At 38.3% G+C, this 17478-nt stretch overlaps 1 protein-coding gene across 1 annotated transcript in view; it reads left to right on the top strand.

The window, feature by feature from the left end:
* The window catches only part of ASTN2 (astrotactin 2), a 1142502-nt gene that overhangs the window by 356108 nt on the left and 768916 nt on the right, over positions 1 to 17478 (top strand). The window contains exon 5 of the mRNA XM_036751653.1: positions 7540 to 7647. Within this exon, the coding sequence (XP_036607548.1) occupies positions 7540 to 7647 (108 nt within the window). The remainder of the gene's footprint in view (positions 1 to 7539; positions 7648 to 17478) is intronic.

Raw genomic sequence — 17478 nt, 5'->3', positions numbered from 1 at the left:
TCCCCTTCCCCTCTTACAACCCCTAATTTTCTTCATGACTCAGCTCAGAAGTCATCTTCTACAGCAGGGCTGTCCAAAATGCTGCCCAATTTATGCAGCCCGCCCACAAGCATAGAAATTTACATAAATGCTTTAGCAAAGGAAGCTGAGCTACATCAGAGCTCTCACTAAAATGGCAAATCAAAATATATTGTCTGTTGTTTCAACAAAAACCTAAGGTTGGACAGACCTGTTCTACAGGAAACCTTTTCTGATCCCCTGGATGCTCATTCTCTCTCTCCACACAAGTGCCCTATGTTCATTTAGTACAGTGCCTGGCACACTCTAAGCAATTAATAAGTGCTTATTTCTTTCCTTCCTGCAGTTTGTGTGTGCCTGCACGCATGCGTATGTATACACAAAATATGTATATATAGATATACAAAATGTACACCTATCTTTTCTCTATATATTATACACACACACATATTGCAAAGAAAGAAAGGAAACAAGCACTTGTGATATATACACATATTTTATACACATATGTGTATATACTTAAAATGAAAGAAACAAGCATGTGTTTTATTTATACAGGTATATGCACATACATACATCTTGTGCGTATATATACATGCATACAATTATGTGTGTATATAATATGAATGTATATATACATATATACAAAATGAAGGAAGGAAACAAGCATTTGTTTTATGCACACACACATAAACATACAAATTGCTTTACACATGTATATGTGTATATATAAGTATGTATATAATAGTATGTGTATGTATATATGGTGTATAAAGTGAAATGAGGAGACAAGCGTTTGTTTTATATATATGTATATATGTACATGTACAAACATACAAATTTCTTTAAAAATATATATTTTTGTGTATATATAGATATGAAAACTATATCCACATATACGTATGCATATATATGCACATACACATATGTACACACATACTTATGTATGTCCATGATGCCCCTTCTCTCATTTAAATATAAGGTACTTAAGGACAAGGACTGTTGACTATTGTCTTTATATTTCCAGAGATTAACACAGACTCTAGGAGTATTTGTAGTTGAATGAGCAATGGATTTGGAGTTTAAGGATCTGGGCTGGAATACCAGCTCTGCTTCTTATTCGTGGGACCTTGGGCAAGTCACTTTACCCATCTGGGGCTCAGTAAAATTAGTAAAATGAGGTGGTATGACTTGATGGCCTTTAGTAGTCATTTCAGGTATAAATCCAGGATCCCACGATCTGCAATTCTATAAGCTTTCACTATTTGGCAGATTGATTTATTCATCCATTTATTATTTCATTCATGGTCTCTCTCTGAACTCTGATATTACAAGATGTTGTGATTAATACACGTTCACTGAGTGCCTCAATGTCACTTCGCCACTACCACCACAATACACATTTATTAAGTATCTCCTATGCACAAATTACTGGACTAGTTTCAAGGGTAACAAGGATAGTGTGGCTTAGTGGATTGAGTGATGTACTTGTAATCAGGAAGGTCAGGATTCAAATCCGATCCTTGATACTTGTGACTATGGGCAAATCACTTAACTTCTCTGAAACGCTTGTTTCCTTACCTGTAAATTGGGGACACTATTCCATGCTGTTCCTCTATCACAAGGTTACTTCGAAGTTCAAATGAAAAAAAATGTGAAAGCAATTTCAGGTTATACGAATTTGTGAGGATTTTGAGTTTGGGTCAGTAACAAGGGTAAAGCTAACCAAAATAAAGAGCATTCATTTGTTGGATGACTACAAGGTGATGAATGTTTTGGCCACACTAACTCCTGGACACCTTCTACTAAATCACGGAATTTGTGGCAAGAGTACCTATCATGGCAAAATCACAAATCCTTGAAATACTGAGTTACATTGAGTGCCTATTGTAAGGAAGACTTAGAGTTCAGGACTGAAGCAGAAGCAAAGATATCGGGCTCTTCGGGTATTGAAGGCATTTTGGACTTTAAATTCATCTGTAAATGTCATTGGGCTCTATAACACATTCTTCTATTAGCACCTTCATGAAAAGTGGTTTATTGGCTGTTTTCCAATCTGTCAGCTAAGCTTAAAGCAGCTCCTCTCAGAAAGGAGTCATAATGAATGAGTTTTGATGGGCAGGAGGAAGAAATAGATTCTGAAGTGAGCCACTGTTCCAAGTACCTGGAGGATATCACATGCCCATGAGGTCCTGAGCTCCAAAACTGTGGGGGGGAGTAATGTTGACCTGAATTACCAACCCCTATGGCCACCTTCGCATTGTCCTCAAATTTAAGCTTGGTTGAAATAGCAAGAGATACCAGAATAAGCACCAGATTTGTCCCTGTCTTCAGGAAACTTGTAATCTCTTAGGGGCAACTCCATTTTTTATGAAGTAGAATATGTGACTCGTGCCGTCAATAAGGTGAGATGTACTAAGGCGGACTTACTTCTGGTTTGCGGTGGCAGCAGATAGAGGGAATAAAGGAAGGTTTCATGGTAGAAGTTGTATGTAGGCCAAGTCTTTACAGCTAGGTAACAGATAAGAAACAGATCCAAGGGAGTGTTATTCCAAGTTTCCAGAATGTCTTTAGGAATAAGAGATAGGTTCCAGGGACTCCATGTCCTGAATTATTAACAGAAATGTAGTGAAAAGCTAAACTGAAATGATAGTTTGGCCTTAGATTGGAGATGAGGAAGAAGATGGGCTTTTAATTCTAAGCTCAGGAGTTTGAAGTACTTATTAGTCAATGGGGTGATATTAAAGAATATTGAATAGGGCTTGACTGAATTCACTTAAAACACTTTAAAAATAAATTGACTTTATAACATCTCGTCCCTTCCTACGCTAAGCATAGTGATCCCTGCCCTCCAGGAGCTTACCTTTGGTAAGTATAATGGTCAGATAATAATGTAGAGTGGGTAAGACACTGAAATGATTAATAATAATAACAACTCATTGCAATAGTTCTTTACAATTTATTTATCATCATAATATAAGTAACTACATTTACATAGCACTTTTAAAGTTTACAAAGCAATTTACATACTTTACCTCATCTGAGCCTTATAACAGCCCTGTGAGATAGGTGTTACAGGCATATTATTCATATTTTATAGATGAGAAAACTGAGGCTCAGAAAGATTGAATCGGGGTGGGGAACCTTCAACTTTGAGGCCAACAAATGGCCCTCTAGGTCCTCAAGTATGGCCCTTTGACTAAATCCAAACTTCACAGAATAAATCCCCTTAGGATCTAGAGGGTCACGTGTTTTCTGTGAAGTTGGATCCAGTCAAAGGACTGCACTTGAGGACCTAGAGGGCCACATGTGTCCTCGAGGCCATAGGTTCCCTACCCTTGGGTTAAATAATTTGTCCTGGGTCATAGCGCTTCTAAGTGTCAGAGTTGAGATTTGAACCTATATTTTACAACTGCAGATCCAGCACCCCATCCTCTACACCATTCTATTGACAAAATGTTTTTTTTTAATTTGTTTGTTTTTGTCACAACAACCCAATCAAGCAAAGAAAGGTAAAGGATATTCTACCTACTTCACATCAATGGAACCTGAGACCCAGTTAAGTTAAATGGTTTGCCCAAGTTCACAAGATAACTCAGTGCTCTCTCTATTACAGTAAATGAGTGTCTTGAGATTGAAATGGCCAAAGCTGAACTTTCACCCCATACTCCTTCCTTCATTCTTCTGGGTTGGAGTCCCTGCTCAAGCCTACACCTCACTAGCAAAGGCACACAGCCCTCCATCCTTTCCCCCAGAGCCCTGGACAGAAGATAAAAAAAACTGACAAGGCCAGAGGGAGGGGACTGTAACTGCTGCCACTTTTGACTCTTTTTTTTCCTATGCCAAGAACGGTGATGCTTGCACTATAACCTAGATGAACTAAAGGGTTTTTTTTAAACAGTAAAATATTTTAATGACAGTTTAAAAGGCCCTGCTGATCTCCAGAGTCCTCTCCTTGCCTGTCATTTGCAAAAGCTCCAGCAGTTCTGTGCCAACTCTGTGTCAGACAAGAGTCTTATAAACTTTAAAAACAGAGAACTAAATCTGGCAGAGTTTGTGCTTGTGCTGGGGTCTCTGATGCTGATGGAACCTTGGAGCTTGGGATTTGGAAGGTCTTGGGAAAAGATAGTGGAAGACACACTGGATGGAAAGGCAGAAAAACTGGGGCAGAACTCCATTGCACCTACTTATCAGCTTTGTGACCATGGGTGAGGCACCCGGCATCTTAACCACCATCTATACACGGCCCCCACCCAATAGGTATTACACTATCTTCCCTATCTTTCTCACTGTGTTGTATGTGGTGAATCTGAAATGAAAAAAACAATATAAAGTACTTTGCAAATCTTTGAAAAGGAAAGAAACAAGCAGTTTTTAACTTCTTACTAATTTCTTGGCACAATTACTGTGCCAAGCACTTTGCAAACATGTCTTATTTGATCCTCTCAACAACCCTGAGAGGTAGGTTCTATTATGATCTTTATTTTAATTTTGAGTAAACTGAAGCAAACAGAGGTAAGTGACTTTCCCAAGGTCACACAGCTATTAATTGTCTGAGGCTATTACCAGTTTGGTGGCTACTGCTACAACCTTACTAGTTAGCCGCGGTGCCTGTAGAGGACCTCTCATGATGTCCCGCGAGCAATCCCATATCAGAATAGTCATTCACCTAATGTCATAAAAAATGAACAGTAGGAAAACAGAGATGCTTGCTAAGAGACATGTGGCAGCCAGGTAAAAAGAGGGAGGAATGTGACCAACTGTTCCTCCCCTACCTGGAAGCTCAAAGGAACCCTCTTCACTCAAAATGCTAAGGAAAGAAATAGGTGAGCAGGCTGCATTGTTTGTATGCGCACTCAGTTCCAGTTCAGAAACTCTGAGTCAGCAGTTTTTTTCAGTTTATAGTCAAAAGACATTTTATCATCCACATAGTACCAACTTCTGAGTCATTCAGGCCCAGGAAACAGCTTTCCAAATGTTCAATGTGTTAGGATGAGAAGCAGGCAGAGAGTAACTGGGTATGCTCTAAGGCCTAAAACCAGGCATATGTTCTAATCGTTCAGGTGTGGAAATCACTTTGTAAAACTCAAAGATGACAGCAATGTGGGTTACTTTAGTTAGAACAGTCATTGCATATGTACACATGTAGAGTACCATTATAACTTCAACTCATATCATTTTTGTGCTACCCTATTGATCCTGAGTGTGGAAGGGGAAAAAAAATAAAGACTCAAGGCTTGGAGTTAATTAAGGACATGTTAAGGATAGAGTGGGGAGGGGGCATACATTATATTAAGAAAATTAGGATACAGGTGGGACTTGATGAGAGCAACTCAATGAGGTCTGTGTTTACCCAGACAACTCATGGATCTTTATTTCTGACAAATGAAGAGTAGGAGTCAGCTTATGTTCATTTCTACCTCCTATGAGAGCTAGTCTGGAGTGTTTATGTGTGTGTGTGCGCGCGCGCACGCACCCATGCGTACACGCACAGGGTATTAAGTTATTGATATATGTGAGTATCAGTTTTTATTTAAGCTTAATGTACATTATTTCTGGTTCAAATTATTCTTAAGAGCATAAATTAAACATTAAAAACAAACAAAAAACCCACAAGAAGTTTAGAAGGAGACATGAGTATCAATTTTGTTACTACCTTGTTAAATTTAGCATATGCTTTCAAAAACAGACTATGCATAATATAATCACAATTTCACATACCATCTTCTTTATTGTTTATTTTATAGAAGATTATTTATTGGTAGATACCTCCATATTAAAAAGGAAATCTAATTTTAAAAAGTGATATAATGAAAGGAGCCCTGGATTCAGAAACTGAGGACCTCAGTTCAAATCCTAACTTTATTCTGAGTAATATTCTTGGTAATAAATCACTCTTACTCCTTGAGCCTATTTCTTTACCCATAGTAAAAAGAGGGAATTGGATTTGCTGATGTCTAAGGTCCCTTTAGCCCCAAACTGTATGGATAACCGCTTGCCTAGAGGACATCTAGCCTATCCCTACTCCTAGGTTTCCCCTACCCCTCATTTTACTGTTGAGGAAAGCAAGAAGAGGTTAAGTGACTTTCCACACATATAGCCCAAATCACAGATGGGATTTGAACCCAGATCCTTTGAACCAGGGCCAATGCTCTTTCTACTGGATAGCACAGAAAAGGATCTAGGGCTTAGGTTATAGACTCCTAGTACAATGTTCTGCCTGGAAACTCCTGCATTTTAGCAGCAGTAAGAGTAACACAATGCATTATTTATTAAACGATGTAGATACTCAAATAAATTACCAGTATTATAGACTCATAGGCAATTAGAACTCAAAGAGACCTTAGAAATAATCTGATTGAAAGATCTCCTATTTTATGGATTGGGAAATTAGAAAGTGACATACTTAAAGTCATACATGAGAATGAAAGAGTAGAGACTAGAACTCTGGTTCTCCTTAGCCCCCAGTCAGTATTTTGCTTGTAAAGTAGCTTGGACACCCAACAATGTACTCTCATAATATATGATAGAATTTCTCCTCCATTGTTCGGGCCAATAACCATCTCAGCTCTTTTTTATGAGATGGCACAAATCTAGTCACAGAATCTTAGAGCGAGGATAAAAATAAGGATTACACAGTGGAATTCCTCTATCTGATTAGAATATAAATTCATACTATTTCACCTGTGTTTCTAACAAGGTGGATGGAAAAGGAATTTTTGTAAATAAAGTCCCATTTAAATTAAATTAAAGGCATTTATTAAGTGCTTCTTAGGTGCAAGGAACTGCACTATGTACATAGTCTGGGGATACAATGCTGAGGATATAAGGAGTAGATAGAAAGAAAGGAAGAAAAGGAAGGAAATAAGGAAGGAAGAATGGAACCAGACTTTGTCCTCAAGGAGCTTACAGTCTAATGATGGGGGGTTGCAGACAGTAGATTTGCTGGTTTGCAATTTGTACACAGAAAAATAAATATCAAGCAATTTGGGAAAGGAGAAATTCTTACATTAGTTAGATATGGTAAATTAATTTGAAATATCTAACTTTTTAAACAAAATCAATTTTTCTTTCTCTATTTTTCATAATGTAAGGCATATCCAGGAGACCCAAATTCTAGTCTAGGTTCTGCCATTGAATAGCTGTATGACTTTGGACAAGCTGATTCACAGAAGATGATGGAGTTAAAGCTGGACAAGACTTTAGAGGTGATCTGGTTCAATCCCCTCAATTTACACATCTGGGTCTCCCTTTCCTATTCTATGAAAATATGAGAATGGACTATATGAGCTCTAAGGTCACTTCTTGCACAGTCTTTCCAGGTCTAACAGTCTACGTTCAATGTTAAAACATTTTGTATTCTAAAAACTCTTCATCATATATGGTGCTATGATTCACATTGAGTATGCTGGGTAAAGGGTGGAAGAAGTTAAATCTGGGTCTTCTGGGGTTTAGATGAAAAACCTCACCAAATTTATGATGTCCAAGAGGCTGGTTCTAATGCTTTCTAATTTTTTATAGGGGGAATAGGTTTTGGAAGAACCAAGGGAAACTCAGGCTCTGAGGCAGATGATGAGACACAGCTGACTTTTTACACAGAACAATATCGGAGCAGGCGTCGAAGCAAAGGTAAGCTTCCTCATTCATGAAGGGCATTGGGAAAGATCTTAGGTCAAGAAAGCTTGAGGTCATGAGCCAAGCTAGGATTAGTTCAACTACTTCAAAAGAAATACTGAGAGCTGTCCAGAGACTTGCACCTATAACTCATCCCAAATCTGAATGAAGCCTTCCAGGTATAAGATGGTGGGAATGTTATTCATTCTTCTCCTTTCAAGAAGTCTTTTTTTGTGAATTAGTTCTCCCCTGTCCCCATATCACCAGCCACTCCCTGTTCTCCTCCTCAATCACCAGTCTCCCATAATTCCCCCAGTTCTCTAGCACTTGGAATAAAAGCAGGAGGAGACTAGACCTCTGTAACCTGGATTATTTAATTATAATCAAAGAAAAAATTGATAACAGTCATAAATAAAAGCTAAGAAAAGGACGAGGACAAAACCAAATTATTGGTTTGTGCATCAACTGTTTAGCCTGCCTATACTCCTTTAACCAAGCTATCTCCACTGTATTTTCATTTTGGTATAGACAGTAGTAGAATACTTCCTTTTCCCTTCTCTGATTTCACTTATCTGCTTATTTTTCTGTTCTCATCTTTCCTGATAGCATCATAGACTTTCAGAGTTGGAGGGGATAGCAGATGTCATTGAGTCTAACTTTTAACCCAACAGGAAACCCTTTTACAACATTCCCAATAACCTCCACTCAAAGGCTTCTAATTTTAGAGAACCTACTGCCTCCCAGGGCAACCCTTTCCATTATTACTCATCTCTTTTATGAAACTTTTCATTGTATCAAGCTGAAATCTGACTTTGTGGAACTCTCATCTTTTGTGACTACTTCTTTGTTTGGGCCAAATAAAATAAGTCTATATGACAGTCCTTTTAAATGCTTGAAAGTAATTTTCATGCCTCAGTTTCTACATCAATAAAATAAGGGGGTAGAAATATATGGCCTCAGAGATTCCATGCAGCTCTAGATATCTGATCTTATGTCCCTTCCTAAGCCTTCTCTTCTTCAGGTTAAAAAGCTATATTTCCTTTGACTCAAATAACATTGTTCTCTAGTATCCTCCTTGTCTTGGGCGACCTCTTCTGGACATGCTACAGTTTGCCAAAGTCATTCCTAAAGTGTGTTACCCAGAATTGACCACATTACTTCACATGTATTCTGACCATGTCAGAGCACTTTGGAACTCCTACTCTTTCCTCCTGGACAAATATGTCTCTTTTTATGTAGCTCGTCACATCAATTTTTGTTGGGCTGCCGTGGGATGCTATTGGTGCATGTTGGGTGTTGTCCCCTACCTAGGTCTCTGACCTGAATTACTTTTTAGTCAAGGCTCCACTACCCTGTTTTTCAGCAATTCATTTTTTAATGCAAGTGTAGGACTTCATATAGATCTCTTAGAATGTGTTCTATTATAATGTGCTTAATGCCACAGCTTGAGGTCTTTTTAGATCATGCTTGCACCATCCAACTTATTAGTTATTCTTAACCTCATAGAATCTGCAGATCTGATAAGCATGCTATCTATACCTTCATCTAGGTCACTGATAAAGCAAAATAACTTCCTTCACTTGTTCTCTCTTCCTCAGTCATTCTTATCCTTCTTTCTTCATCATTCCTGTCACCACCAAATAAGGTTTTTGGTTGCCATTTTGTTCTGACAATCCAATTTGAGCTTTTATTCCACTGATTCTCAGTTTTCCTTCACAATAATTGTCACCCTTTTGACATTAAGATTGCTAAAAAAATATACTCTCTTCCTCTATCCCTCTTCTACTTCCTTCTTCCATTTTTAGTCTCTTTTCTCTTCTTCCATATTTTTATGTCCTCTTCTCTTCTTCATCATCTTCGGTCTCCTATTCCCTAACCACCCCCCCCCATATAATCCTCTTCCTCTCCCTCCTCCTCAGATTTGCCTGATGGTTGTTTCATGAGCTGGAATTCCTGTCATATTGGTCCATCATGCATCAACCCATCCAACTAGGATTAAAGCTTTTCGCATCTAATTTGTTTGTTGTTTGTTAAGCATACTGGACTTAGCAATGCACAAAGATACAACACTGGCCCTGGGGACTAGAAGTCAGAGTCTGATGGCCTCACTGATTAAGATATTAAACACAGTGGCCAAAAAACCAAGTGCATTTCTTTACCATTGTCTGTGGGCTTGTATGTGGAGTCTCATTTATTGCACAGAGCATCACCAGATGGTGATGTATCCCTGAAAGTACAAACTAAATTGAATATAGTAATGAAAGGTCATGGACTATCCAAGGTAATACACCAAAATAGAGACAGTATTGAGATGGTTCTTGAACCACAAACCTGTAAGATTCTTGAGACTGTGTCTGGAAAGTGGACATGGGGAGGAAGAGAAAGGGGGTAGGTGAGAAGAGAAGACAAAGAGTGGCCAAATAGAATATGGCAAGGATTCAGGACAACCTAGATCTAGTTCCATCTCTGCCACTAACTTAATGTCTGACCACACGCAAGTTACTTGTTTCCTTTGGTCCTCAGTTTATTCACCTATAGAATTGGGATAATAATGCAAAATCATAAAGTCACAAAACCCCACAGTTCAAAGAAACCTTAGAGGCCATGTAGTTCAATTCGAACTTGAACAGATATTTCCTCCACACAATCTTGACAATAGGTTATTCAGTGTCTTCTTGAAAACTTGCAGCAAAAGTGTGTGTGGGGGGGGGTGTCTATTCTCTCTGGAGATAGCACATTCTATACTATTTTGAGGAAGTTCACATTGCTAAGAAGGTTTTCTTTACAACTTTTCCTCCATACATCAGAGTGTATTTGTTTGGTCTTTTTGTTGGTTTTCTTTTGTTTGGTTGTTTGTTTTGGAGTGGGGAAGGCAAGGCAATTGGGGTTAAGTGACTTGCCCAAGGTCACACAGCTAGTAAGTGTGTCACGTGTCCGAGGCCAGATTTGAACTCAAGTCCTCCTGACTCCAGGGCTGGTGCTCTACTCACTAGACCACCTAGCTGCCCCATCAGACGGTATTTGTGACATTCTAACAAGATGATGGATGTGAAAAAGCTTTGAAAGTTTAAAAGTGCTGTAAAATTGTAACATACTATTGGGCAAATTGTCCACCTGGAGGAGGATGCGGAGCCAAAATGTATGAGACAAGAAATCCAGGGAGGAAATAAGGTGTTAGAGAGTAAAGGAGAGGGGGGAGAGGAGTAAAGGGACAATCGTTGATCTTTCTTGCTATGTTACATATATTCTGCTTTCAACTGTACTATGACAGGTGACTTCTTGTCACTTGTCTCATAGGAGAGGTGCCGCTGTCTTCTCCTCACCTCTTCTGTCTCTTAGAGAATACATATTGTTTTGTTTATATCAATCTCTTTACTTTTTAATTTCCATGGCAAAGGTACATAACAATGCATCATTCACCAAATTAAAGTAGAATTTATGAAAATGTGCAGTCTTTTCTTGATCAAGCTTGAACTTGGTGAATGTCTCCCAGTGACTGAATCATAGAATGTCTGAGCTGGGAAAGGGATTTGGCAGATAGAATATAAGAGCTTAATGGGGCCTTCCTAGTCTATGAGGCCTTCATGCCTTTCCCTTCATCCTTTACCTTCACTTTCCACTGCTGCTCTCCCATGGAGAATGTGGGAGTATAGCCTCAGAATGGAATGAGCCTTCTTCCCCTTAAATATATCATCCCTATGCTCATTAGTCCCAGCTTTCTCCTTTATCACCATTATCTCTCCTTTCTTTTTTCTCCTACAACCATATCTCCATATAGCACTACTTTCCTTGAAAATGCAATGAGTCAGCAAAGTCCTCTGTATCAGGATGAGACAGCCTGACTGTGTCTGTGGCAGAGAAGAAGATGACTGAATGCAAAAAGATAGAGGAAGAAAGGAGAGGAAAAGATAGAGCGTGAGCTGAGTTGAACATACTGTGGATCCCTACTTAATTCACAATAAATCCTCAACTATGCCTAGGAATAGAAGCTGAGGTATACACCTTAAATCAAGTTTTTGTTGTTGCTGTCATTTGTGGGACCAATGTATATGGAGCTACAAGGGATTTTACATTAGAGACCCCTTAGTTCAGTCCTCTCATTTCGTAGATGAGGTATCTGGGGCCCAGAGTAGTTAAGTGATTTGCCTAATGCCACACAGTTGGTAAGAACCAGAACTGGGACCCAAATCAAGATATCATCACTCCAAATACAGTGCTCTTTCCCTGTGACATATGATCTAAAGGAAGCAGCATTTGCTAGAGCAGACATCCTTCCAAAGGAAGCCAGGTCATTGGCAAATCTGAAAGCAGTCAGGGGAATTGGATTCTAGCTCTCTGGTCCTAGTACTTACAGCCTGTGTTGTCTTGATAGCATCTTTAGCCTGCTTTGTCATCTATCCATGGAGAGAACTGGACCAATACTGTGGGAAAAGCCCTAATGAGAAGACCTAGGCTTCAATCCCAGTTCTGTTATTTACTGGCTGTGTAACCTTGGGCAGGTCACTTTCTCTCTGTTTGCGTTGATTTCCTCATATTTAAAGTGAGTGCCTTGGACGAGCTTATCCTTAAAATCCTGTTCAGCTTTAATCTCTTGAAAGGCAGGGTGGTCTTGTAGAAAGGTCATTGGACTTAGAGTCAAAAGACCTGGTTTCAAATCCTGATGATTCTGACAGTATTGGTGTGACCAAGGAAAGGTCACTTAAGCTCTCTCAACCTTAGCCTCTTAATCTGAAAATGAGTGTGTTGGATCATATGGCCTCTAAGATCTCTTGAAGCTCTAAATCCATGGTCCTATGATCTCCCTGGGACCCCATTTCCTCATTTCTAAAATGAAGATCATAATATTTATGTGTTCCCAAGAAAATATTTTTCAAACCTTAAAACACTATAAAATTAAAACCTATTATCATCCCATAACTAGATGGTCTATACCAAGGATAGGCAAAACATGGCCTAGGGGGACAAATAATGCCCTTTGCCTGTTTTTGTTTGGAGCCCTTCTTAAGTTTACCAGTCAGACAAAAATGGGCTAATGACTGGATTTGGCACTTTGCCAACTCTTAGTCTGTAAGATAGCCTCAGGCTCTATCAGGAGTGTTTTGGGTTCCATAAATGCTGGTTATAACGACAACAATTATTGTTATCATTATATTCTAAGGCATATTTTCTAAATTCTAAGATTCTGCTTCTGGGCAATGTTTATCAGATTTAAGCCCCTTCTTCCATCTGCAACATCACTGGTAACTTCTTGTTACTTGTCTTTGTAGGAAAGGTGTCTTCCCTTTCTTTCCTCTCTTTTCTCTTTTCATCTTTCCCTATGGAGAAAAAATGAATTTGTCAGAGAAACCCACAGTGTTTTTCACTCCACTCTATATGTCTCACCTTTTAAAAATGCCTGTGAAAGAAAACAACTACTACCACCAACCTCAACTACCCAGCAGCAGGAGAATGTCAAGTGCAGTGATTCCCTGGTAGCCGTCAACCTGTTTGCAAATACTGTATAACCTTGTTTCCTCAAGTTCAGCTCTAGTTTCTGTCATTTGTGAGCAATATAATGTGCTTAATGAGGCTTTGAGGCTGCATAGCAGAGATGAGAAGGGGAGGAGGGGAGCAGGAGGAGGAGGAGAGCTTCTAGCCCCCTTCTGCCACCCTGACAAGCAGTGTCTCCGTGTGGCATTTCTGCAAGCCTAAAAATAAACCAAACTTCCCTGCCTGTCATCTCTTCTATCTGCATTTCCCACCACTTCAAACTAGCCCATTGCTTCAGAACAGTTGAGGAGGAAGCCTGTGTGAGGTACATCTCTATGACAGATGCATCAGAATCTGTTGGAAACTTAAATTGACTAGGAGTTAAAGGGCCCGCAGTCAAGCCCAAGACATGCACCATGATGTTCCAGTACCTCTTTTCTCCTCTCTGAAAATGAGATTCTGAGGCAAAGGAAGGACCAAACTCAGACTCAGACTCAGGTTTCTCCATTTCTTGGGCATGATAGGAGAGGTGAAGAGGGGAAAAAAGTGAGAGAAAGCAAGAAAAGAGGGAAGTGTTCTTTTCTTCTGCCTCTAATAAAACTTATTACATATAAGCTAAATTTTATGTAATAGATTTTAACTAGAAAGTTCATAAATCAATTTTTGCTTATCAAATCTTATTTAACATTCCATCAGAGATATCACTATTTTAAGGAATCAAAAAGGGGTACTATAGTGGATTTGGGGTCATAAGGCCTGAGCTGAATTTTTTGCACTTCTGCTTCATAGTGATCTTACAAAAATCCAAATCTTTTTTGGTCTCTATTCGATAAAATGAGGGCATTTGACTAGATGGTCTTTAATGTCCTTTGAAGTTCTAATATTTCTGAGATTCTGTTATCATCAATTTATTTTAAAAGCAAAATTTATTTTTTATCAGTGAAGATTCTCTACTTATATGATGTTTTGTAAATACAGATATTTTCATGCATTGTTTGTATAAAAAAGATCCTACCTTAGATGCTTATTAGCTGTGTGATATGACTTTGGGCAATTGAATTAACCTCACTAAGTCTCAGTGGCTCATTTGTAAAATGAACATTTGGATTTTATACAATCCGAGGTCCTTTCCAACTCTAAATGTATGGTTTTATGCATTGGTTTATTAACTCTTAATGGTTGTTCACTCCTAGAGATGTTGTCAGTTATACATTAATGTTCATTTCAACCCATATTAAGTTTATTGTGTACCATTTGTGAGCCTATAACTGTTGTAGGATACTGTGGGAGACTCAAAAGGTAAAAAAAAATAAGGTCTCTGCCCTTGAAGAGCTGATAGTTTATCTGGAAGAGATGAAGATATCATCAAGAAAACAGTGAATATGAGATCCTGTAACTAAAAGCCACATCACGTGGGAGCTATGGTCTGTACAGGAGAACATACCAGGAACTACCAGATATATCTCAATACAATGGATATTTTTGATGTGCCCAGAATGTCCCATTTCTCACATATGCTCCTTAAGGGTAAGGACTAGGACTACTCTGTCTTCCCTCAGAGTCTAATGCAAAGCTAAAAACAGAGAGTGTACTTAGGAAAAACTTCATAGCATCATAGAATGTTAGCATGTAGAATGTTAGAGCAGAACATAGAATGTCCAGATACAAATGATCCAAACTAGAAGGGGCTTCAGAAGATGAAATGGTACAAAATAGAATGTTATATCTGAAAGGGACCTAGAAATCATTTAATTCAACTTCTTTATTTTATAAATGAAGAAACCAAGGCCTGAAGAAGGCAAGTGACTTACCCAAATGCGTAGCTTGTTAATAGCAGTAGTACCCAGGTTTCCTGACTTCTGCTCCAGTGCTCTATAAAACACACTTGATTCTTAATTATTTTTAAAGGCACACAGACAAAGGAATTTTTTGACTTAGTTAGAAACACTGTAGCCTGGTTTTTCATTGACTTCCCGGTATAGCTCCCAGTCAGCCCATCTCACCTATATTGTCTACACAATGTCTTAAGATTACCAGTGTGAAAAATTTATTTTAAAAGAACAAGTGATTCATACAGATTAATCCATATTAAATTACATTATGTTGGACATTTAGCCACAGAGTAAAAAGAAAAAAAAAACTATGTAGACTCCAAATGTGAGAATATACATATTATATGCATATATATAAATATGTATATGTATGTATTATGTGTATATATACATATGTGTGCACACATGTATATGTATATGCACAAATGGATATGTAGATTGTGTGTACACATATATACACTATAAACAGCAGTTGACATTGATAGCACCTTAATGTTTAGAAAGCATTTTACAAACATCTCATTTAAGTTTGATAACAATTCTACAAATAATGTAAACATTATTGTTCCCATTTGATAGATAATGAAGCCAACACTCAAAGGTTTTAGTGACTCATCAGTGGTTAAACAGCTAGTAAATGTGCTAACAATTTGAGCAAAACCAAAAACATTTTTGGGATATCTTCTTGTCCACTGAAATTCTGGTGTATCAAATTCCCAGCGAGCTATTTCTCAGAATTAAGGTATGATGTTCTCTAGAATGAGTACCAGTTTTCTCAACACATTACCAAAAATCACAGACTTGGAATTTCAGAGTTGGAAGAATCCTCAAAATCATCTAGTTTAACCCATGTGTGAACAGGAATCTTCCCCAAGATATTCATATATTCATATGCATTCTCTCTCTCTCTCTCTCTCTCTCTCTCTCTCTCTCTCTCTCTCTCTCTCACACACACACACACACACACACACACACACACACACTGATCATCTAGTACCATTTGAAGATATTCAGTAATGGGAAATCTCATCAAGATGTTGCAATCATATAAGACTATAGCTGGAACAGATCTTAGAGACTATTTAGTTCAGGTCATCTCTTGAACCTCATCTCTATACCATTTCCACTAGATTAAGCTGCTAGGTAAGCAAAGTGGAATACCCTATTATGCTGATTCACAAAGCATTCACTAGTAAAGATGATTTGTATATTGTATTGGTGTGTTGATGGAAGATTATGGATTTTCTATGGCCAACATGTTGGTTTAAAATGTGCTATTTCATTAGGAGATATGGAGAAGGCATAAAGGTGAACATAAATCCACTTGTAATTGGTCCTCAACTATTATATTTGGGGCTCTCATAATATCCCTTGGGTGGATGAAGAGAAATATCAAGCCAGTGCTATATCAGATATGGAGTGCCATGCAATCCCAGGAAGGTATTATCCTACATCTAATTCTAGAAAACTGGTCAATCTGGGACTTACCAAGTATAGCCATAGCACATGATATGCTCAGGGATAAATAAACACACATTCAGCTCTCCTAGCCTATTTCTCAGAGATCAGCACATGGGAAAAACACAAATTTTATCAAATCATAAAGACGCACTTGCATCTGAGTCATCTTCGAAAGAATATGAAAATAATTACTGAGTTCTGCAGTAATAAGTGGTCTTATGCTGACTATGAGGTACTCCTTTCCTCCTCTCTAACTCATCACAGAGTAAGATAGCTGTATTACAAAAAAAAAAAAAAAAAAAAAAAAGCTTGGTGCTGTCCCTTACCAAAGTGCTGATTCAGCTCACAGTACTCATTCTCCCTAATATCTCTGGCCATGGTGCTAGCAATAGTGGTGGGAGACCTTAGTGAAAAATCACTCTATGTAACACATAGTATACTTAAATGCAGTCCAGTGGTTGTGGAAGCATTGCAGTTGACTTGTAAAGGTCCAGCTGAACAAAATAGATGCTCTATGAAAATGACATCTGTCTGAAGTTCTGTGGGTCTAGACTGGCGGGATTGTTCTTAAATGAAACTGGCAAGTCCCATCTATACACACCACCCTGATGTCAGCTCTCTCAGATAGACATATGCTGGGGAGACATGATTTTTGCCTTGTAATGAACTAGTTTTTCTTCTAGTTTAACTAGGAGTAAGAAAATCTAGATTCTGACTGTGGCTAAAAAAAATATGACCTTGCCTGGCACATCACATCACACAAGAGCTTACTAAATGCTTTCTCTATTTTAGTATACCAATTCCTTTCTGTGGTCCTTTTCTTTATCCACAAAATGAAGAGAAATTTTCTCCAAGGTTTTTTTCAGCCCTGAAAATGATTGTTCTCAGGTCCTATTCAGCTCCAAAATCTCTGTTGTGAGGTCAGTTCTTTTCCAGTTCTAATATTTGGTATTTTAAGGTTTCATCTAGCTTAAACATTAGCAGTTCTAACACTGTGTTGTTGTTGTTTTTTTAACATCAGCATATCTAATGTTCATTTATGCTCTAGTATTCCATGAGCTAAGTTTTCTTATAGCTCTAATAT

The sequence above is a fragment of the Trichosurus vulpecula genome, chromosome 3 (genome assembly GCF_011100635.1).
Source record: "Trichosurus vulpecula isolate mTriVul1 chromosome 3, mTriVul1.pri, whole genome shotgun sequence".
Lineage (NCBI taxonomy): Eukaryota > Metazoa > Chordata > Mammalia > Diprotodontia > Phalangeridae > Trichosurus > Trichosurus vulpecula.
This window is presented reverse-complemented; position numbering and strand designations above follow the sequence as displayed.